Source organism: Bufo bufo, chromosome 7 (assembly GCF_905171765.1).
Source record: "Bufo bufo chromosome 7, aBufBuf1.1, whole genome shotgun sequence".
NCBI lineage: Eukaryota > Metazoa > Chordata > Amphibia > Anura > Bufonidae > Bufo > Bufo bufo.
The window spans coordinates 13,733,413-13,756,129 of NC_053395.1; the positions used below are offsets into that span (position 1 = coordinate 13,733,413).

General features: G+C 44.9%; 1 protein-coding gene across 1 annotated transcript in view; it reads left to right on the top strand.

The window, feature by feature from the left end:
- LOC121008387 overlaps positions 1 to 15,466 on the top strand; it is a 29,587-nt gene extending 14,121 nt beyond the window's left edge. The window contains exons 2-3 of the mRNA XM_040440888.1: positions 10,937 to 11,281; positions 15,176 to 15,466. Of these exons, the coding sequence (XP_040296822.1) occupies positions 10,937 to 11,281; positions 15,176 to 15,381 (551 nt within the window). The 3' untranslated portion in view covers positions 15,382 to 15,466. The remainder of the gene's footprint in view (positions 1 to 10,936; positions 11,282 to 15,175) is intronic.
- Positions 15,467 to 22,717: the final 7,251 nt, after the last annotated feature.

The window sequence follows — 22,717 nt, forward strand, 5'->3', positions numbered from 1 at the left end:
ATTTCAGGGGAGAGGATGACTGTAGGACAGGAGAATACAGTCTATTGCCCTCTGTTATCAGCCATTTCAGGGGAGAGGATGACTGTAGGACAGGAGAATACAGTCTATTGCCCCCTGTTATCATCCATTTCAGGGGGGAGGATGACTGTAGGACAGGAGAATACAGTCTATTGCCCCCTGTTATCAGCCATTTCAGGGGGGGGGAGGATGACTGTAGGACAGGAGAATACAATCTATTGCCCCCTGTTATCAGCCATTTCAGGGGAGAGGATGACTGTAGGACAGGAGAATACAGTCTATTGCCCCCTGTTATCAGCCATTTCAGGGGAGAGGATGACTGTAGGACAGGAGAATACAGTCTATTGCCCCCTGTTATCAGCCATTGCAGGGGAGAGGATGACTGTAGGACAGGAGAATACAATCTATTGCTCCCCTGTTATCAGCCATTTCAGGGGAGAGGATGACTGTAGGACAGGAGAATACAGTCTATTGCTCCCTGTTATCAGCCATTTCAGGGGAGAGGACGACTGTAGGACAGGAGAATACAGTCTATTGCTCCCTGTTATCAGCCATTTCAGGGGAGAGGATGACTGTAGGACAGGAGAATACAGTCTATTGCCCCCTGTTATCAGACATTTCAGGGGAGAGGATGACTGTAGTACAGGAGAATACAGTCTATTGCTCCCTGTTATCAGCCATTTCAGAGGAGAGGATGACTGTAGGACAGGAGAATACAGTCTATTGCTCCCTGTTATCAGCCATTTCAGGGGAGAGGATGACTGTAGGACAGGAGAATACAGTCTATTGCCCCCTGTTATCAGCCATTTCAGGGGAGAGGATGACTGTAGGACAGGAGAATACAGTCTATTGCTCCCTGTTATCAGACATTTCAGGCCGGGGAGAGGATGACTGTAGGACAGGAGAATACAATCTATTGCCCCCTGTTATCAGCCATTTCAGGGGAGAGGATGACTGTAGGACAGGAGAATACAATCTATTGCCCCTGTTATCAGCCATTTCAGGGGAGAGGATGACTGTAGGTCAGGAGAATACAGTCTATTTCTCCCTGTTATCAGCCATTTCAGAGGAGAGGACGACTGTAGGACAGGAGAATACAGTCTATTGCCCCCTGTTATCAGCCATTTCAGGGGAGAGGATGATTGTAGGACAGGAGAATACAGTCTATTGCCTCCTGTTATCAGCCATTTCAGGGGAGAGGATGACTGTAGGACAGGAGAATACAATCTATTGCTCCCTGTTATCAGCCATTTCAGGGGAGAGGATGACTGTAGGACAGCAGAATACAGTCTATTGCCCCCTGTTATCAGCCATTTCAGGGGAGAGGATGACTGTAGGACAGGAGAATACAGTCTATTGTCCCTGTTATCAGCCATTTCAGGGGGAGGATGACTGTAGGACAGGAGAATACAGTCTATTGTCCCTGTTATCTGCCATTTCAGGGGGAGGATGACTGTAGGACAGGAGAATACAGTCTATTGCTCCCTGTTATCAGCCATTTCAGGGGAGAGGATGACTGTAGGACAGGAGAATACAATCTATTGCCCCCTGTTATCAGCCATTTCAGGGGAGAGGACGACTGTAGGACAGGAGAATACAGTCTATTGCTCCCTGTTATCAGCCATTTCAGGGGAGAGGATGACTGTAGGACAGGAGAATACAATCTATTGCTCCCTGTTATCAGCCATTTCAGGGGAGAGGATGACTGTAGGACAGGAGAATACAGTCTATTGCCCCCTGTTATCAGCCATTTCAGGGGAGAGGATGACTATAGGACAGGAGAATACAGTCTATTGTCCTCAGTTATCACCCATTTCAGGGGAGAGGATGACTGTAGGACAGGAGAATACAGTCTATTGCTCCCTGTTATCAGCCATTTCAGGGGGGAGGATGACTGTAGGACAGGAGAATACAGTCTATTGCTCCCTGTTATCAGCCATTTCAGGGGAGAGGATGACTGTAGGACAGGAGAATACAATCTATTGCTCCCCTGTTATCAGCCATTTCAGGGGAGAGGATGACTGTAGGACAGGAGAATACAGTCTATTGCTCCCTGTTATCAGCCATTTCAGGGGAGAGGATGACTGTAGGACAGGAGAATACAGTCTATTGCTCCCTGTTATCAGCCATTTCAGGGGAGAGGATGACTGTAGGACAGGAGAATACAGTCTATTGCCCCCTGTTATCAGCCATGTCAGTGGAGAGGATGACTGTAGGACAGGAGAATACAGTCTATTGCCCCCTGTTATCAGCCATTTCAGGGGAGAGGATGACTGTAGGACAGGAGAATACAGTCTATTGCCCCCTGTTATCAGCCATTTCAGGGGAGAGGATGACTGTAGGACAGGAGAATACAGTCTATTGCCCCCTGTTATCAGCCATTTCAGGGGAGAGGATGACTGTAGGACAGGAGAATACAGTCTATTGCTCCCTGTTATCAGACATTTCAGGCCGGGGAGAGGATGACTGTAGGACAGGAGAATACAATCTATTGCTCCCTGTTATCAGCCATTTCAGGGGAGAGGATGACTGTAGGACAGGAGAATACAGTCTATTGCCCCCTGTTATCAGCCATTTCAGGGGAGAGGATGACTGTAGGACAGGAGAATACAGTCTATTGCTCCCTGTTATCAGACATTTCAGGCCGGGGAGAGGATGACTGTAGGACAGGAGAATACAATCTATTGCCCCCTGTTATCAGCCATTTCAGGGGAGAGGATGACTGTAGGACAGGAGAATACAATCTATTGCCCCTGTTATCAGCCATTTCAGGGGAGAGGATGACTGTAGGTCAGGAGAATACAGTCTATTTCTCCCTGTTATCAGCCATTTCAGAGGAGAGGACGACTGTAGGACAGGAGAATACAGTCTATTGCCCCCTGTTATCAGCCATATCAGGGGAGAGGATGATTGTAGGACAGGAGAATACAGTCTATTGCCTCCTGTTATCAGCCATTTCAGGGGAGAGGATGACTGTAGGACAGGAGAATACAATCTATTGCTCCCTGTTATCAGCCATTTCAGGGGAGAGGATGACTGTAGGACAGGAGAATACAGTCTATTGTCCCTGTTATCAGCCATTTCAGGGGGAGGATGACTGTAGGACAGGAGAATACAGTCTATTGCTCCCTGTTATCAGACATTTCAGGCCGGGGAGAGGATGACTGTAGGACAGGAGAATACAATCTATTGCCCCCTGTTATCAGCCATTTCAGGGGAGAGGATGACTGTAGGACAGGAGAATACAATCTATTGCCCCTGTTATCAGCCATTTCAGGGGAGAGGATGACTGTAGGTCAGGAGAATACAGTCTATTGCCCCCTGTTATCAGCCATTTCAGAGGAGAGGATGACTGTAGGACAGGAGAATACAGTCTATTGCCCCCTGTTATCAGCCATTTCAGGGGAGAGGATGACTGTAGGACAGAAGAATACAGTCTATTGCCCCCTGTTATCAGCCATTTCAGGGGAGAGGATGACTGTAGGACAGGAGAATACAGTCTATTGCTCCCTGTTATCAGCCATTTCAGGGGAGAGGATGACTGTAGGACAGGAGAATACAGTCTATGGCCCCCCTGTTATCAGCCATTTCAGGGGAGAGGATGACTGTAGGACAGGAGAATACAGTCTATTGCATCCTGTTATCTGCCATTTCAGGGGAGAGGATGACTGTAGGACAGGAGAATACAGTCTATTGCTCTCTGTTATCAGCCATTTCAGGGGAGAGGACGACTGTAGGACAGGAGAATACAGTCTATTGCCCCCTGTTATCAGCCATTTCAGGGGAGAGGATGACTGTAGGACAGGAGAATATAGTCTATTGCTCTCTGTTATCAGCCATTTCAGGGGAGAGGATGACTGTAGGACAGGAGAATACAGTCTATTGCTCCCTGTTATCAGCCATTTCAGAGGAGAGGATGACTGTAGGACAGGAGAATACAATCTATTGCCTCCTGTTATCAGCCATTTCAGAGGAGAGGATGACTGTAGGACAGGAGAATACAGTCTATTGCCTCCTGTTATCAGCCATTTCAGAGAAGAGGATGACTGTAGGACAGGAGAATACAATCTATTGCCTCCTGTTATCAGCCATTTCAGGGGAGAGGATGACTGTAGGACAGGAGAATACAGTCTATTGCCCCCTGTTATCAGACATTTCAGGGGAGAGGATGACTGTAGGACAGGAGAATACAATCTATTGCCCCCTGTTATCAGCCATTTCAGGGGAGAGGACGACTGTAGGACAGGAGAATACAGTCTATTGCCCCCTGTTATCAGCCATTTCAGGGGAGAGGATGACTGTAGGACAGGAGAATACAGTCTATTGCTCCCTGTTATTAGCCATTTCAGGGGAGAGGATGACTGTAGGACAGGAGAATACAGTCTATTGCTCCCTGTTATCAGCCATTTCAGGGGAGAGGATGACTGTAGGTCAGGAGAATACAGTCTATTGCCCCCTGTTATCAGACATTTCAGGGGAGAGGATGACTGTAGGACAGGAGAATACAGTCTATTGCCCCCTGTTATCAGCCATTTCAGAGGGAGGATGACTGTAGGACAGGAGAATACAGTCTATTGCCCCCTGTTATCAGCCATTTCAGGGGGGGAGAGGATGACTGTAGGACAGGAGAATACAGTCTATTGCTCCCTGTTATCAGCCATTTCAGGGGAGAGGATGACTGTAGGACAGGAGAATACAATCTATTGCCCCCTGTTATCAGCCATTTCAGGGGAGAGGATGACTGTAGGACAGGAGAATACAGTCTATTGCCCCCTGTTATCAGCCATTTCAGAGGAGAGGGTGACTGTAGGACAGGAGAATACAGTCTATTGCCCCCTGTTATCAGCCATTTCAGGGGAGATGATGACTGTAGGACAGGAGAATACAGTCTATTGCTCCCTGTTATCAGCCATTTCAGGGGAGAGGATGACTGTAGGACAGGAGAATACAGTCTATTGCCCCCTGTTATCAGCCATTTCAGGGGAGAGGATGACTGTAGGACAGGAGAATACAGTCTATTGCTCCCTGTTATCAGCCATTTCAGGGGAGAGGATGACTGTAGGACAGGAGAATACAGTCTATTGCTCCCTGTTATCAGCCATTTCAGGGGAGAGGATGACTGTAGGACAGGAGAATACAGTCTATTGCCCCCTGTTATCAGCCATTTCAGGGGAGAGGATGACTGTAGGACAGGAGAATACAGTCTATTGCTCCCTGTTATCAGCCATTTCAGGGTGGAGGATGACTGTAGGACAGGAGAATACAGTCTATTGCTCCCTGTTATCAGCCATTTCAGGGGAGAGGATGACTGTAGGACAGGAGAATACAATCTATTGCCCCCTGTTATCAGCCATTTCAGGGGAGAGGATGACTGTAGGACAGGAGAATACAGTCTATTGCCCCCTGTTATCAGCCATTTCAGGGGAGAGGATGACTATAGGACAGGAGAATACAGTCTATTGTCCTCAGTTATCACCCATTTCAGGGGAGAGGATGACTGTAGGACATGAGAATACAGTCTATTGCTCCCTGTTATCAGCCATTTCAGGGGGGAGGATGACTGTAGGACAGGAGAATACAGTCTATTGCTCCCTGTTATCAGCCATTTCAGGGGAGAGGATGACTGTAGGACAGGAGAATACAATCTATTGCCCCCTGTTATCAGCCATTTCAGGGGAGAGGACGACTGTAGGACAGGAGAATACAGTCTATTGCTCCCTGTTATCAGCCATTTCAGGGGAGAGGATGACTGTAGGACAGGAGAATACAATCTATTGCTCCCTGTTATCAGCCATTTCAGGGGAGAGGATGACTGTAGGACAGGAGAATACAATCTATTGCTCCCTGTTATCAGCCATTTCAGGGGAGAGGATGACTGTAGGACAGGAGAATACAGTCTATTGCCCCCTGTTATCAGCCATTTCAGGGGAGAGGATGACTATAGGACAGGAGAATACAGTCTATTGTCCTCAGTTATCACCCATTTCAGGGGAGAGGATGACTGTAGGACAGGAGAATACAGTCTATTGCTCCCTGTTATCAGCCATTTCAGGGGGGAGGATGACTGTAGGACAGGAGAATACAGTCTATTGCTCCCTGTTATCAGCCATTTCAGGGGAGAGGATGACTGTAGGACAGGAGAATACAGTCTATTGTCCTCAGTTATCACCCATTTCAGGGGAGAGGATGACTGTAGGACAGGAGAATACAATCTATTGCCCCCTGTTATCAGCCATTTCAGGGGAGAGGATGACTGTAGGACAGGAGAATACAATCTATTGTCCTCAGTTATCACCCATTTCAGGGGAGAGGATGACTGTAGGACAGGAGAATACAGTCTATTGCTCCCTGTTATCAGCCATTTCAGGGGGGAGGATGACTGTAGGACAGGAGAATACAGTCTATTGCTCCCTGTTATCAGCCATTTCAGGAGAGAGGATGACTGTAGGACAGGAGAATACAATCTATTGCCCCCTGTTATCAGCCATTTCAGGGGAGAGGACGACTGTAGGACAGGAGAATACAGTCTATTGCTCCCTGATATCAGCCATTTCAGGGGAGAGGATGACTGTAGGACAGGAGAATACAGTCTATTGCCTCCTGTTATCAGCCATTTCAGGGGAGAGGATGACTGTAGGACAGGAGAATACAGTCTATTCCTCCCTGTTATCAGCCATTTCAGGGGAGAGGATGACTGTAGGACAGGAGAATACAGTCTATTGCTCCCTGTTATCAGCCATTTCAGGGGAGAGGATGACTGTAGGACAGGAGAATACAATCTATTGCCCCCTGTTATCAGCCATTTCAGGGGAGAGGATGACTGTAGGACAGGAGAATACAGTCTATTGCCCCCTGTTATCACCCATTTCAGGGTAGAGGATGACTGTAGGACAGGAGAATACAGTCTATTGCTCCCTGTTATCAGCCATTTCAGGGGGGAGGATGACTGTAGGACAGGAGAATACAGTCTATTGCTCCCTGTTATCAGCCATTTCAGGGGGGGAGAGGACGACTGTAGGACAGGAGAATACAGTCTATTGCACCCTGTTATCAGCCCTTTTTAGAGGGGAAGAGAAGACGACTGTAGGACAGGAGAATACAGTCTATTGCCCCATGTTATCAGCCATTTCAGGGGAGAGAATGACTGTAGGACAGGAGAATACAGTCTATTGCCCCCTGTTATCAGCCATTTCAGGGGAGAGGATGACTGTAGGACAGGAGAATACAGTCTATTGCCCCCTGTTATCAGCCATTTCAGGGGAGAGGACGACTGTAGGACAGGAGAATACAGTCTATTGCCCCCTGTTATCAGCCATTTCAGGGGAGAGGATGACTGTATGACAGGAGAATACAGTCTATTGCCCCCTGTTATCAGCTATTTCAGGTGAGAGGATGACTGTAGGACAGGAGAATACAGTCTATTGCTCCCTGTTATCAGCCATTTCAGGGGAGAGAATGACTGTAGGACAGGAGAATACAGTCTATTGCTCCTGTTATCAGCCATTTCAGGGGGGAGGATGACTGTAGGACAGGAGAATACAATCTATTGCCCCCTGTTATCAGCCATTTCAGGGGAGAGTATGACTGTAGGACAGGAGAATACAGTCTATTGCCCCCTGTTATCAGCCATTACAGAGGAGAGGATGACTGTAGGACAGGAGAATACAGTCTATTGCCCCCTGTTATCAGCCATTTCAGGGGAGAGGATGACTGTAGGACAGGAGAATACAATCTATTGCCCCCTGTTATCAGCCATTTCAGGGGAGAGGATGACTGTAGGACAGGAGAATACAGTCTATTGCTCCCTGTTATCAGCCATTTCAGAGGAGAGGATGACTGTAGGACAGGAGAATACAGTCTATTGCCCCCTGTTATCAGCCATTTCAGGGGAGAGGATGACTGTAGGACAGGAGAATACAGTCTATTGCTCCCTGTTATCAGCCATTTCAGGGGAGGGGACGACTGTAGGACAGGAGAATACAGTCTATTGCTCCCTGTTATCAGCCATTTCAGGCCGGGGAGAGGATGACTGTAGGACAGGAGAATACAGTCTATTGCTCCCTGTTATCAGCCATTTCAGGGGAGGGGACGACTGTAGGACAGGAGAATACAGTCTATTGCCCCTGTTATCAGCCATTTCAGGGGAGGGGACGACTGTAGGACAGGAGAATACAGTCTATTGCTCCCTGTTATCAGCCATTTCAGGGGAGAGGATGACTGTAGGACAGGAGAATACAGTCTATTGCTCCCTGTTATCAGCCATTACAGGCCGGGGAGAGGATGACTGTAGGACAGGAGAATACAGTCTATTGCCCCCTGTTATCAGCCATTTCTGGGGAGAGGATGACTGTAGGACAGGAGAATACAGTCTATTGCTCCCTGTGATCAGCCATTTCAGGGGAGAGGATGACTGTAGGACAGGAGAATACAGTCTATTGCCCCGTGTTATTAGCCATTTCAGGGGAGAGGATGACTAGGACAGGAGAATACAGTCTATTGCCCCCTGTTATCAGCCATTTCAGGGGAGAGGATGACTGTAGGACAGGAGAATACAGTCTATTGTCCTCAGTTATCAGCCATTTCAGGGGAGAGGATGACTGTAGGACAGGCGAATACAGTCTATTGCCCCCTGTTATCAGCCATTTCAGGGGAGAGGATGACTGTAGGACAGGAGAATACAGTCTATTGCTCCCTGTTATCAGCCATTTCAGGGGAGGGGACGACTGTAGGACAGGAGAATACAGTCTATTGCTCCCTGTTATCAGCCATTTCATGGGAGAGGATGACTGTAGGACAGGAGAATACAGTCTATTGCTCCCTGTTATCAGCCATTTCATGGGAGAGGATGACTGTAGGACAGGAGAATACAGTCTATTGCTCCCTGTTATCAGCCATTTCAGGGGAGAGGATGACTAGGACAGGAGAATACAGTCTATTGCCCCCTGTTATCAGCCATTTCAGGGGAGAGGATGACTGTAGGACAGGAGAATACAGTCTATTGTCCTCAGTTATCAGCCATTTCAGGGGAGAGGATGACTGTAGGACATGCGAATACAGTCTATTGCCCCCTGTTATCAGCCATTTCAGGGGAGAGGATGACTGTAGGACAGGAGAATACAGTCTATTGCTCCCTGTTATCAGCCATTTCAGGGGAGGGGACGACTGTAGGACAGGAGAATACAGTCTATTGCTCCCTGTTATCAGCCATTTCATGGGAGAGGATGACTGTAGGACAGGAGAATACAGTCTATTGCTCCCTGTTATCAGCCATTTCAGGGGAGAGGATGACTGTAGGACAGGAGAATACAGTCTATTGCCCCCTGTTATCAGCCATTTCTGGGGAGAGGATGACTGTAGGACAGGAGAATACAGTCTATTGCTCCCTGTGATCAGCCATTTCAGGGGAGAGGATGACTGTAGGACAGGAGAATACAGTCTATTGCCCCGTGTTATTAGCCATTTCAGGGGAGAGGATGACTGTAGGACAGGAGAATACAGTCTATTGCCCCCTGTTATCAGCCATTTCTGGGGAGAGGATGACTGTAGGACAGGAGAATACAGTCTATTGTCCTCAGTTATCAGCCATTTCAGGGGAGAGGATGACTGTAGGACAGGAGAATACAGTCTATTGCTACCTGTTATCAGCCATTTCAGGGGAGAGGATGACTGTAGGACAGGAGAATACAGTCTATTGCTCCCTGTTATCAGCCATTTCAGGGGAGAGGATGACTGTAGGACAGTAGAATACAATCTATTGCTCCCTGTTATCAGCTATTTCAGGGAGAGGATGACTGTAGGACAGGAAAATACAATCTATTGCTCCCTGTTATCAGCCATTCAGGGGAGAGGACGACTGTAGGACAGGAGAATACAGTCTATTGCCCCCATTATCAGCCATTTCAGGGGAGAGGACGACTGTAGGACAGGAGAATACAGTCTATTGCTCCTGTTATCAGCCATTTCAGGGGAGAGGATGACTGTAGGACAGGAGAATACAGTCTATTGCCCCCTGTTATCAGCCATTTCAGGGGAGAGGATGACTGTAGGACAGGAGAATACAGTCTATTGCCCCCTGTTATCAGCCATTTCAGGGGAGAGGATGACTGTAGGACAGGAGAATACAGTCTATTGCCCCTGTTATCAGCCATTTCAGGGGAGAGGATGACTGTAGGACAGGAGAATACAGTCTATTGCCCCCTGTTATCAGCCATTTCAGGGGAGAGGATGACTGTAGGACAGGAGAATACAGTCTATTGCCCCCTGTTATCAGCCATTTCAGGGGAGAGGATGGCTGTAGGACAGGAGAATACAGTCTATTGCTCCCTGTTATCAGACATTTCAGGGGAGAGGATGACTGTAGGACAGGAGAATACAGTCTATTGCCCCCTGTTATCAGCCATTTCAGGGGAGAGGATGACTGTAGGACAGGAGAATACAGTCTATTGCTCCCTGTTATCAGCCATTTCAGGGGAGAGGATGACTGTAGGACAGGAGAATGCAGTCTATTGCCCCCTGTTATCAGCCATTTCAGGGGAGAGGACGACTGTAGGACGGGAGAATACAATCTATTGCCCCCTGTTATCAGCCATATCAGGGGAGAGGATGACTGTAGGACAGGAGAATACAGTCTATTGCCCCCTGTTATCAGCCATATCAGGGGAGAGGATGACTGTAGGACAGGAGAATACAGTCTATTGCTCCCTGTTATCAGCCATTTCAGGGGAGAGGATGACTGTAGGACAGGAGAATACAGTCTATTGCCCCCTGTTATCAGCCATTTCAGGGGAGAGGATGACTGTAGGACAGGAGAATACAGTCTATTGCCCCCTGTTATCACCCATTTTACTGTTGCATGTATCTTTATTATGCTGTATTGCGTTCTCCATGTTTGTAGCTCTCCCTCATCTGTGGTGTTTAGGTTGTCTCAAGCAGCAGGTGTGGCAGTCAGGTCCACAGACGGTGGATCGTGGGTCATCGCTGAAGCTGAACTGCTCCTTCTCTCTGAGTCTTCAACTGCAGAAGCCGTCACTGACCTGGATTAAAATAGATGAGAATGAGAGAGAGACCAGAATCTACCCAAGCGACAGATCCTCGGACTCGGCTCGATTTCTTGTGAACTCTGAGGGCTTCAGGATTTCCAGGGATGCAGGGATACTACTGAGTGACCTGAGAGGAAGGGACTCCGGGCTGTACGTGTGCTCAGTCACCGTCCACCAAACTGGCCAGGAATGTAGAGCAGGTGGCACACATCTCACAGTGCGAGGTAACCTGGAGGACACCACAATATGGAGTCCTGCTACACCCATCCAGTATATAGCCTCTTCTATCACCGGATTACATTATCTATATAGATAGGACCGTAGGAGTCAGCTCTGAACTCACTGGAAGGAAACTCCCATCATCCCCAGCGCTTACCTGTAACAATCAGAATATTCTTATACACGGGAGCAGTATTATAAAAGTTATATTCTTGTACATAGGGTGCAGTATTATAGTAGTTATATTCTTGTACATAGGAGCAGTATTATAGTAGTTATATTCTTATACATAGGAGGCAGTATTATAGTAGTTATATTCTTGTACATAGGAGCAGTATTATAGTAGTTATATTCTTGTACATAGGAGGCAGTATTATAGTAGTTATATTCTTGTACATAGAAGCAGTATTATAGTAGTTATATTCTTGTACATAGGAGGCAGTATTATAGTAGTTATATTCTTGTACATAGGAGGCAGTATTATAGTAGTTATATTCTTGTACATAGAAGCAGTATTATAGTAGTTATATTCTTGTACATAGGAGCAGTATTATAGTAGTTATATTCTTGTACATAGGAGCAGTATTATAGTAGTTATATTCTTATACATAGGAGGCAGTATTATAGTAGTTATATTCTTGTACATAGGAGCAGTATTATAGTAGTTATACTCTTGTACATAGGAGCAGTATTATAGTAGTTATATTCTTGTACATAGGAGCAGTATTATAGTAGTTATATTCTTGTACATAGGAGGCAGTATTATAGTAGTTATATTCTTGTACATAGGAGCAGTATTATAGTAGTTATATTCTTGTACATAGGAGGCAGTATTATAATAGTTATATTCTTGTACATAGGAACAGTATTATAGTAGTTATATTCTTGTATATAGGAGGCAGTATTATAGTAGTTATATTCTTGTACATAGGAGCAGTATTATAGTAGTTATATTCTTGTATATAGGAGGCAGTATTATAGTAGTTATATTCTTGTACATAGGAGCAGTATTATAGTAGTTATATTCTTGTACATAGGAGGCATTATTATAGTAGTTATATTCTTGTACATAGGAGCAGTATTATAGTAGGTATATTCTTGTACATAGGAGGCAGTATTATAGTAGTTATATTCTTGTACATAGGAGGCAGTATTATAGTAGTTATATTCTTGTACATAGGAGCAGTATTATAGTAGTTATATTCTTGTACATAGGAGCAGTATTATAGTAGTTATATTCTTGTATATAGGAGGCAGTATTATAGTAGTTATATTCTTGTACATAGGAGCAGTATTATAGTAGTTATATTCTTGTACATAGGAGGCATTATTATAGTAGTTATATTCTTGTACATAGGAGCAGTACTATAGTAGTTATATTCTTGTACATAGGAGTAGTATTATAGTAGTTATATTCTTGTACATAGGAGCAGTATTATAGTAGTTATATTCTTGTACATAGGAGCAGTATTATTGTAGTTATATTCTTGTACATAGGAGGCAGTATTATAGTAGGTATATTCTTGTACATAGGAGCAGTATTATAGTAGTTATATTCTTGTACATAGGAGGCAGTATTATAGTAGTTATATTCTTGTACATAGGAGTCAGTATTATAGTAATTATATTCTTGTACATAGGAGCAGTATTATAGTAGTTATATTCCTGTACATAGGAGCAGTATTATAGTAGTTATATTCTTGTACATAGGAGCAGTATTATAGTAGTTATATCCTTGTACATAGGAGGCAGTATTATAGTAGTTATATTCTTGTACATAGGAGCAGTATTATAGTAGTTATATTCTTGTACATAGGATCAGTATTATAGTAGTTATATTCTTGTACATAGGAGGCAGTATTATAGTAGTTATATTCTTGTACATAGGAGCAGTATTATAATAGTTATATTCTTGTACATAGGAGCAGTATTATAATAGTTATATTCTTGTACATAGGAGGCAGTATTATAGTAGTTATATTCTTGTACATAGGAGCAGTATTATAATAGTTATATTCTTGTACATAGGAGCAGTATTATAATAGTTATATTCTTGTACATAGGAGGCAGTATTATAGTAGTTATATTCTTGTACATAGGAGCAGTATTATAGTAGTTATATTCTTGTACATAGGAGGCAGTATTATAGTAGTTATATTATTGTACATAGGAGCAGTATTATAGTAGTTATATTCTTGTACATAGGAGCAGTATTATAGTAGTTATATTCTTGTACATAGGAACAGTATTATAGTAGTTATATTCTTGTACATAGGAGGCAGTATTATAGTAGTTATATTCTTGTACATAGGAGGCAGTATTATAGCAGTTATATTCTTGTACATAGGAACAGTATTATAGTAGTTATATTCTTGTACATAGGAGCAGTATTATATTAGTTATATTCTTGTACATAGGAGCAGTATTATAGTAGTTACATTCTTGTACATAGGAGCAGTATTATAGCAGTTATATTCTTGTACATAGGAGCAGTATTATAGTAGTTATATTCTTGTACATAGGAGCAGTATTATAGTAGTTATATTCTTGTACATAGGAGCAGTATTACAGTAGTTATATTCTTGTACATAGGAACAGTATTATAGTAGTTATATTCTTGTACATTGGAGCAGTATTATAGTAGTTATATTCTTGTACATAGGAGGCAGTATTATGGTAGTTATATTCTTGTACATAGGAGCAGTATTATAGCAGTTATATTCTTGTACAAAGGAACAGTATTATAGTAGTTATATTCTTGTACATAGAAACAGTATTATAGTAGTTATATTCTTGTACATAGGAGGCAGTATTATAGTAGTTATATTCTTGTACATAGGAGCAGTATTATAGTAGTTATATTCTTGTATATAGGAGGCAGTATTATAGTAGTTATATTCTTGTACATAGGAGCAGTATTATAGCAGTTATATTTTTGTACATAGAAGCAGTATTATAGTAGTTATATTCTTGTACATAGGAGGCAGTATTATAGTAGTTATATTCCTGTACATAGGAGGTAGTATTATAGTAGTTATATTCTTGTACATAGGAGCAGTATTATAGTAGTTATATTCTTGTACACAGGAGGCAGTATTATAGTAGTTATATCCGTGTACATAGGAGGCAGTATTATAGTAGTTATATTCTTGTACATAGGAGGCAGTATTATAGTAGTTATATTCTTGTACATAGGAGCAGTATTATAGTAGTTATATTCTTGTACATAGGAGCAGTATTATAGTAGTTATATTCTTGTACATAGGAGCAGTATTATAGTAGTTATATTCTTGTACATAGGAGCAGTATTATAGTAGTTATATTCTTGTACATAGGAGCAGTATTATAGCAGTTATATTCTTGTACATAGGAGGCAGTATTATACTAGTTATATTCTTGTACATAGGAGGCAGTATTTATAGTAGTTATATTCCTGTACATAGGAGCAGTATTATAGTAGTTATATTCTTGTACATAGGAGCGGTATTATAGTAGTTATATTCTTGTACATAGGAGCAGTATTATAGTAGTTATATTCTTGTACATAGGAGCAGTATTATAGTAGTTATATTCTTGTACATAGGAGCAGTATTATAGTAGTTATATTCTTGTACATAGGAGGCATTATTATAGTAGTTATATTCTTGTACATAAGAGGCAGTATTATAGTAGTTATATTCCTGTACATAGGAGGCAGTATTATAGTATTTATATTCTTGTATATAGGAGACAGTATAATAGTAGTTATATTCTTGTACATAGGAGCAGTATTATAGTAGTTATATTCTTGTACATAGGAGGCAGTATTATACTAGTTATATTCTTGTACATAGGCTCAGTGTTTCCTTTGTATTCAGTGATTGAGACGATAACTAAATAAAGTTTTTGTTTGTTTTCAGTCACACTATTTGACACACTGATTGCTTGCTGTCCTTTGGGGGTTCTCATTGCCGCCCTGCTGGTCTTGCATTGTATGGTATACAAGCAGTGGATGGAGTACAAGAAAGATCACAACCGAATTGGAAATGCATTCAACTGGAGGATGTGCAGCATCCATATCCCACGTGTCTCATTTGACTTTATAGAATTTTTCTCTATGCTGTAGTTTTATTGATTGACAACAACCACGGATGCCACATCAGGAAATATATGTATAGTTCATACTGCTTGGCCTTTTAGATGTATATTAGCTGCCCTGTAAATAAATATGTATCTATAAATGTGTTTTGTGTCTCACAGATCTTATCCCTGTGCTCATTGTTGCTCCCTGATGGGTTATTCACTATGTTTAAGCCGCTATGAGTGGTAGAAGAAGGATATGAATTGTTTTCAGTATTATAACTGTGTTACTCTACATACAAGACTATAAGTACCATAATACGACCCCTCCTAAATTAATACTCAGAGCATCAGATATTTATGTTCCCAGCCAGCAGCCATGAGGAAGGCTGAGGCGGCCACCTGTGCATCAGCCACCGGGAAGTTTCCCTGTATGGTCTATGGCCAGTTTGCCCCAGGGACTTACTGGAACTACTTTATATCTACAGATGGATATTTTTTTTCCCATGGAGCATTTCCAGTAAGTCTCCATACAGGACTGGTCTCTTTAAAGGGGAGATCCAGCACCCTGCCTAAGCTAAAAGTGCTGGAGAAATGAAGGACTGATCCACATTGATCTGCCCTTCCAAGAATTAGGTTGTTGTGCCCAGTTCTATGATAACAATGTTTTTCTATGGTAATAGCCTCATCGTTTACCCCATTGCGGTACCCTAAGACAAGGTTTATTTGAGAGCAGTAGGAACCAGGAAAGTGTGGAAATGGCAGGTTGTCCATATCATAGCGACACATTATCTGTACATTTATTCACTCTTTTTTTCCCTCTCCTGGTAGGAGCTTTCGACTTCTCTGGCCCAAAAACCTACCAGGTTCTGATAGAATCTGACGTCATCCTCATATGCTCCTTTAATGTGGACCAGCTTCCTGTAGACACAACATTTCTAGCCATACATGGTTTTTCATGCGTAAACAGTTTCTAACGTATGACAACGTGCTAAACGTTTCTCGGCCGGGACTGTCCATGGACCTCCAGGCTGCTCTGATAGGGGATACATCTCTGAGAATATCAAAAGTGGAGATTTCAGACAAAGGTGTATATAAGTGTCTGGTCGTATACAGCCCCCACTCCAAGATGAAGGAGATTACGCTGGACAAACAAGGTAAGGAGCTTGCACATTTACGTGAACAGTAGTCGTTGACATTTTATTAAGATTTGATACTCAACTTTTGGAAAGCTTAGTGATAACCTAAGAACTGAATTGAGGGTCATATTGGTTGTCATCCAGCTTAACAAAACCAGCTATAACCTAGAAATTGCTGAAATAGAAGTTTTGAGAACTTACAAGAGCTGATGACTTAAGGACTCATTTGGTGGTGGAGGAAGGGTCTCCTTAATGCAGGTGATCTTCAGAATATTAGGGAAATCAGTGGGGTTGAGCTGGATCTTTCCCAAAGTCAGCTTGGTGTAAGAGGGGCGGCTGAGTCATATGGCTCACACATGGATGTAGAAGTCTCTGGAGGCTCTCAGCACTGGAGATATGTAAAGCGATGGACAGGGAGGCTTTTACACTTCCTATCACTCATCCCATTGAAGGACACTACAGTCCCCAGCTTGAAGTGACAGATAACAGAGAACAATAGATTGCGTCCATCCGCAGTGTCCTGTAGAGATCGTCTTTGCCTCATGACTCAGAGATTGAACGTTGTCACCGTCCGTCCTGTACCTTACATAGAAAATGACTGATTTCCAGCAGCCGCTTTATACCCAGTAACCATTGCTCCTCACTGGTGACAGCAGAAAGTTCTAGACCTTACATCACCAGAGTCTATGACACAATATACTGCACCCCAAGAACTGACAGTCGTTCTTCTCTCAGAAGGGTCTCTGGACTGGTCTTGTGTCTCCATCCTAAGTCTACTCACTGAGGTCCCAAGCGCTGTCTTCCTGGTGGCCGCACTGGTGACATGCTGGATATGGAGGACGCCAGGTGAGGAGCTCAAGTCTGTCCTAAAGAAATCATGTCTTATATTCCTCTACTGAGTTTGTGTATCTAAGCCTATCCTGTGTGATACTATCTGCTGGGCTGTGTATCCCTGTAATATGTGATACTGTCTGCAGAGTTGTGTATCTAATCCTATCCTGTGTGATACTGTCTGCTGAGCTGTGTATCTAATGCTCTTATGTGTGATACTGTCTGCTGAGCTGTGTATCGAATCCTCTCCTGTGTGATACAGTCTGCTGAGCTGTGTATCTAATCCTCTCCTGTATGATACTGTCTGCTGAGCTGTGTATCTAATCCTATGGTGTGTGATACAGTCTGCTGAGCTGTGTATCTAATCCTGCGATACTGTCTGCTGAGCGGTGTATCTAACCTGGTGATATGTGATACTGTCTGCTGTCTCTAAAGCTATCATACATAATATTGTCTGCTGAGTCTATATATCAAACCTCTCTTGATACTTTCTGATGAGTTTGTGTATCTAAGCCTGTGATGTGTGATACAGCACTGACGTAGCTAATCCTATAGCAGGTGATACAATACATAGATCGGGCACTGTGCGGTAGACTTGCACCACAAGCTCATGATTACATAAGGATTTCTTTCGCTGATGTATTTTTCTGTGATCTTTGTGCTTACTTTACACAGTTTGTAGACCAGAGGACGATGATGATGATGAAGCACCCCGTCCTCCACAGAACAGACATTCACGATGCAGCCACATGTTTTGCCGATCTACAGAAGAAGAAATATCTGCGTCAACAGAGAAAAACGATTTAACAATGTCACAAGACGAAAGACCTTCACCTCCAGTGTCAGCGTCTTCAAGACCAGTGCCACCAGTATCAGCATCATCAAGACCAGTGCCTCCACTATCAGGATGTTCAAGACCTTCATCACCAGATCCAGGTTCTTCGTCACCTGCAGTAGAAGACGCATTGGCTCCATTGCTGAGATGTGGTGGAACAAGGTCTTCAGCAGAGCAGCTTTTTCTCTCGCTCACCAGGTTCTGTCCGATCTCTTGAGTTCACATTCTCCTTGATAAATGAGTCGGAGAACAATCCCGACCACCCTGTAAGTGGATCTCATTGGTCAGGCATGTTGGAGATAAGGTATGTTCTACAGGGGACTCTTTAAGTCAAGTACGCCTTGCTTTCGTCGCCCATTGAGACTCTGCGTTCCTGTAGGTTGGCACAAGTCTGCACATGTAGACAATGTGTCTCAGCATCAGGTCCATCTCCATGAGCTTAGATCTGTGGCCATTGCAGCAGACTAGGCCCTGATAGAAATCAGCTTTCTCACCCCCAATCCTCTGCATACATTACAACAATGGCCGCGATCCCTCTTATTACAGCACGGGGATTTGTAGGCTATTCCTGGACGGGATGTTCTGCTTGGACAATGCATGATTTCTTTTTTTTAGGACAATACTGGTTTGATGAGAAATGAGAACAGATGGCGGAGACATAGTGCTGGGAACCTAGAAGAGAATGACAACTTGGTCCGATGCTCCCCTTTGCCCTGCGCTGAATCGCAGAGGAAAAGGGCTTTTTCTGCAGATACGTACCGGGCTCTTTATGGGTAAGCTAGGCGGAGGCTTCCGCCTTGCAGTGAGCCAGGGGCGTAACTATAGGGGAAGCGGCTGCTTTGGGGCCCTGACCCCGAAGGGGCCCATCCAGGAGGAGGAGGACTAAAAGATTTTGTCAGGGTCCCCTCAACAATATTACACAATGAAATTATATACAGTGACGGTATAGACAGTATAGGAAACGGATGGGACAGCTGCCGGGCCTGGTCTGAAAGAGCGATCTTTACTAGTCACAGGAATGGGGGCGGCATGAAAGGAAGGCGTTGTGAAAAAATTACTGGGGGAGGGGGGCCCCATTCAAAAATATGCTGTGGGGCCCAGTCATTTCTAGCTACGCCACTGCAGTGAGCCCAGTGACGTCATCGACTCTGATGGGCGGGCCTTAGCTCTGCCCTAGCCTCTGCTTAGCAGTGTACTTTTTTTTTTTTAACAGCCCTTGCCCTGCTCATGTCAGAGGGTCTGAGAGGTAGAAGAAGGGGATATGTATGGGCTCAGCTCTGAACCCGGACAACCCCTTTAAATCCATAAATATAAATGCAAGATATTAAAACAATGAAAAAATGTCCAACCCTACCTGCTGCAGTACTGGAGATCCTGCACAAGACATTTTGTCAGCTCCTCAGGGATTAAAGGGGTTATCCAATAAATAGTTTATCCAGCACTGAAGGGTTAAAAGGTAGTGAGGGGTGTGTCTTTTCTGCTGTAGCTCTCTCCCCATCAAAGCTTGCGGGGTGGGGGGAGGGGGTCTTTTTCTGCTGCAGCTCTCTCCCTATCACAGCTCAGGGGTGTTTATTATCTGCTGCAGCTCTCTCCCTATCACAGCTCAGGGGGGGGTGTCTTTTCTGCTGCAGCTCTCTCCCTATCACAGCTCAGGGGGTGTGTCTTTTCTGCTGCAGCTCTCTCCCTATCACAGCTCAGGGGGGGTGTCTTTTCTGCTGCAGGTCTCTCCCTATCACAGCTCAGGGGATGTGTCTTTTCTGCTGCAGCTCTCTCCCTATCACAGCTCAGGGGGTGTGTCTTTTCTGCTGCAGCTCTCTCCCTATCACAGCTCAGGGGGGGTGTCTTTTCTGCTGCAGCTCTCTCCCTATCACAGCTCAGGGGGGAGGTGTCTTTTCTGCTGCAGGTCTCTCCCTATCACAGCTCAGGGGGTGTGTCTTTTCTGCTGCAGCTCTCTCCCTATCACAGCTCAGGGGGGGTGTCTTTTCTGCTGCAGCTCTCTCCCTATCACAGCTCAGGGGGGGTGTCTTTTCTGCTGCAGGTCTCTCCCTATCACAGCTCAGGGGATGTGTCTTTTCTGCTGCAGCTCTCTCCCTATCACAGCTCAGGGGGTGTGTCTTTTCTGCTGCAGCTCTCTCCCTATCACAGCTCAGGGGTGTTTATTATCTGCTGTAGCTCTCTCCCTATCACAGCTCAGGGGGTGTGTCTTTTCTGCTGCAGCTCTCTCCCTATCACAGCTCAGGGGGGGTGTCTTTTCTGCTGCAGCTCTCTCCCTATCACAGCTCAGGGGGTGTGTCTTTTCTGCTGCAGCTCCCTTCCTATCACAGCTCAGGGGTGTGTCTTTTCTGCTGCAGTTCTCTCCCTATCACAGCTCAGGGCATGTGTCTTTTCTGCTGCAGCTCTCTCCCTATCACAGCTCAGGGGATGTGTCTTTTCTGCTGCAGCTCTCTCCCTATCACAGCTCGGGGGGGGGGGGTCTTTTCTGCTGCAGCTCTCTCCCTATCACAGCTCAGGGGGTGTGTCTTTTCTGCTGCAGCTCTCTCCCTATCACAGCTCAGGGGGTGTGTCTTTTCTGCTGCAGCTCCCTTCCTATCACAGCTCAGAGGGGGTGTCTTTTCTGCTGCAGCTCTCTCCCTATCACAGCTCAGGGGGTGTGTCTTTTCTGCTGCAGTTCTCTCCCTATCACAGCTCAGGGGATGTGTCTTTTCTGCTGCAGCTTTCTCCCTATCACAGCTCAGGGGTGTTTATTATCTGCTGCAGCTCTCTCCCTATCACAGCTCAGGGGGTGTGTCTTTTCTGCTGCAGCTCCCTTCCTATCACAGCTCAGGGGGTGTCTTTTCTGCTGCAGCTCTCTCCCTATTACAGCTCAGGGGGTATGTCTTTTCTATAAATCACTAAAAAAGGTGCACCACAATAATAAGCAACTAACAATGCTGGCTAATACCTCAAGCTAATGTTAAAAGCTGAGACTTTTCCAGTCGGGAACACATCGGAGCCCTTTTGCACCAATGTCAAGGTATCTCAGTGTGGCAATGGTCCTACCACTAGACTGCCTATGGTGTGTGAACAAGGTCTGATAGGTGCTAAGATACAACTTACAGCCAAGCTCCCACATACCTCCATAGTGAAATCACTCAGGTAGTGGTAGAGATGATAAGGCTGTGAGCCACACCTATAACAGGCCATGTGACACAGGCTACAAGGTGCAACAGAATGCTATCAGCAAAACGCAATGGCACATTCAATACATATATAGAAAAAAAATCACTGAAATGAAGTGGCCTAAATGGGAGGAACTGCTCAAAAACCCCAAACACTGTAGCGTGTTTCTAACCGGGGGAGCAGTTCCTGTCGGCGCAGGCCACATGCAACCACACAAGATAGAATAATGTGTGGATGTAAATACAAAATTACATAAATCACTGAAAAGACCTTGTTCACACACCATAGGCAGTCTAGTGGTAGGACCCATTGCCACACTGAGATACCTTGACGTTGGTGCAAAAGGGCTCCGATGTGTTCCTGACTGGAATATGTTGTCTAAAGTCTAAGCTTTTAACATCCACTTGAGGGATTAGCCAGAATTGTTAGTTGCTTATCATTGTGGTGCACATTTGTCAGTGATTTATGTAATTTTGTATTTCCATCCACACATTATTCCGTCTTGTGTAGGATGCTTGTGTGGTGCATGTGGCCCGCTACCGACATCCTCCATTGTATGCATTTTGCTGGGGATTGCCGCTAGCAGCGGACCACATGCGGAGGAACTGCTCCCCCGGTTAGAAACACGCTACAGTGTTTGGGGTTTTTGAGCAGTTCCTCCTATTTAGGCCACTTTATTTCGGTGTGTCTTTTCTGCTGCAGCTTTCTCCCTATCACAGCTCAGGGGGTGTGTCTTTTCTGCTGCAGTTCTCTCCCTATCACAGCTCAGGGGGTGTCTTTTCTGCTGCAGTTCTCTCCCTATAACAGCTCGGGGGAGTGTCTTTTCTGCTGCAGTTCTCTCCCTATCACAGCTCAGGGGATGTATCTTTTCTGCTGCAGTTCTCTCCCTATCACAGCTCAGGGGGGGGGTGTATTTTCTGCTGCAGCTCTCTCCCTATCACAGCTCAGGGGGGGGTGTATTTTCTGCTACAGCTCTCTCCCTATCACAGCTCAGGGGGGGTGTCTTTTCTGCTGCACCTCTCTCCCTATCACAGCTCAGGATACATGTTCTTTCTTCTGCAGGTCTCTCCCTATCACAGCTCAGGGTGTGTGTCTTTTCTGCTGCAGCTCTTTCCCTATCACAGCTCAGGGGGTGTGTCTTTTCTGCTGCAGCTCTTTCCCTTTCACAGCTCAGGGGGGGGTGTCTCTTCTGCTGCAGCTCTCTCCCTATCACAGCTCAGGGGGTGTGTCTTTTCTGCTGCAGCTCTTTTCCTTTCACAGCTCAGGGGGGGGGTGTCTTTTCTGCTGCAGCTCTTTCCCTATCACAGCTCAGGGGATGTGTCTTTTCTGCTGCAGCTCTTTCTTTTTCACAGCTCAGGGGGGGGGGGTGTCTCTTCTGCTGCAGCTCTCTCCCTATCACAGCTCAGGGGGTGTGTCTT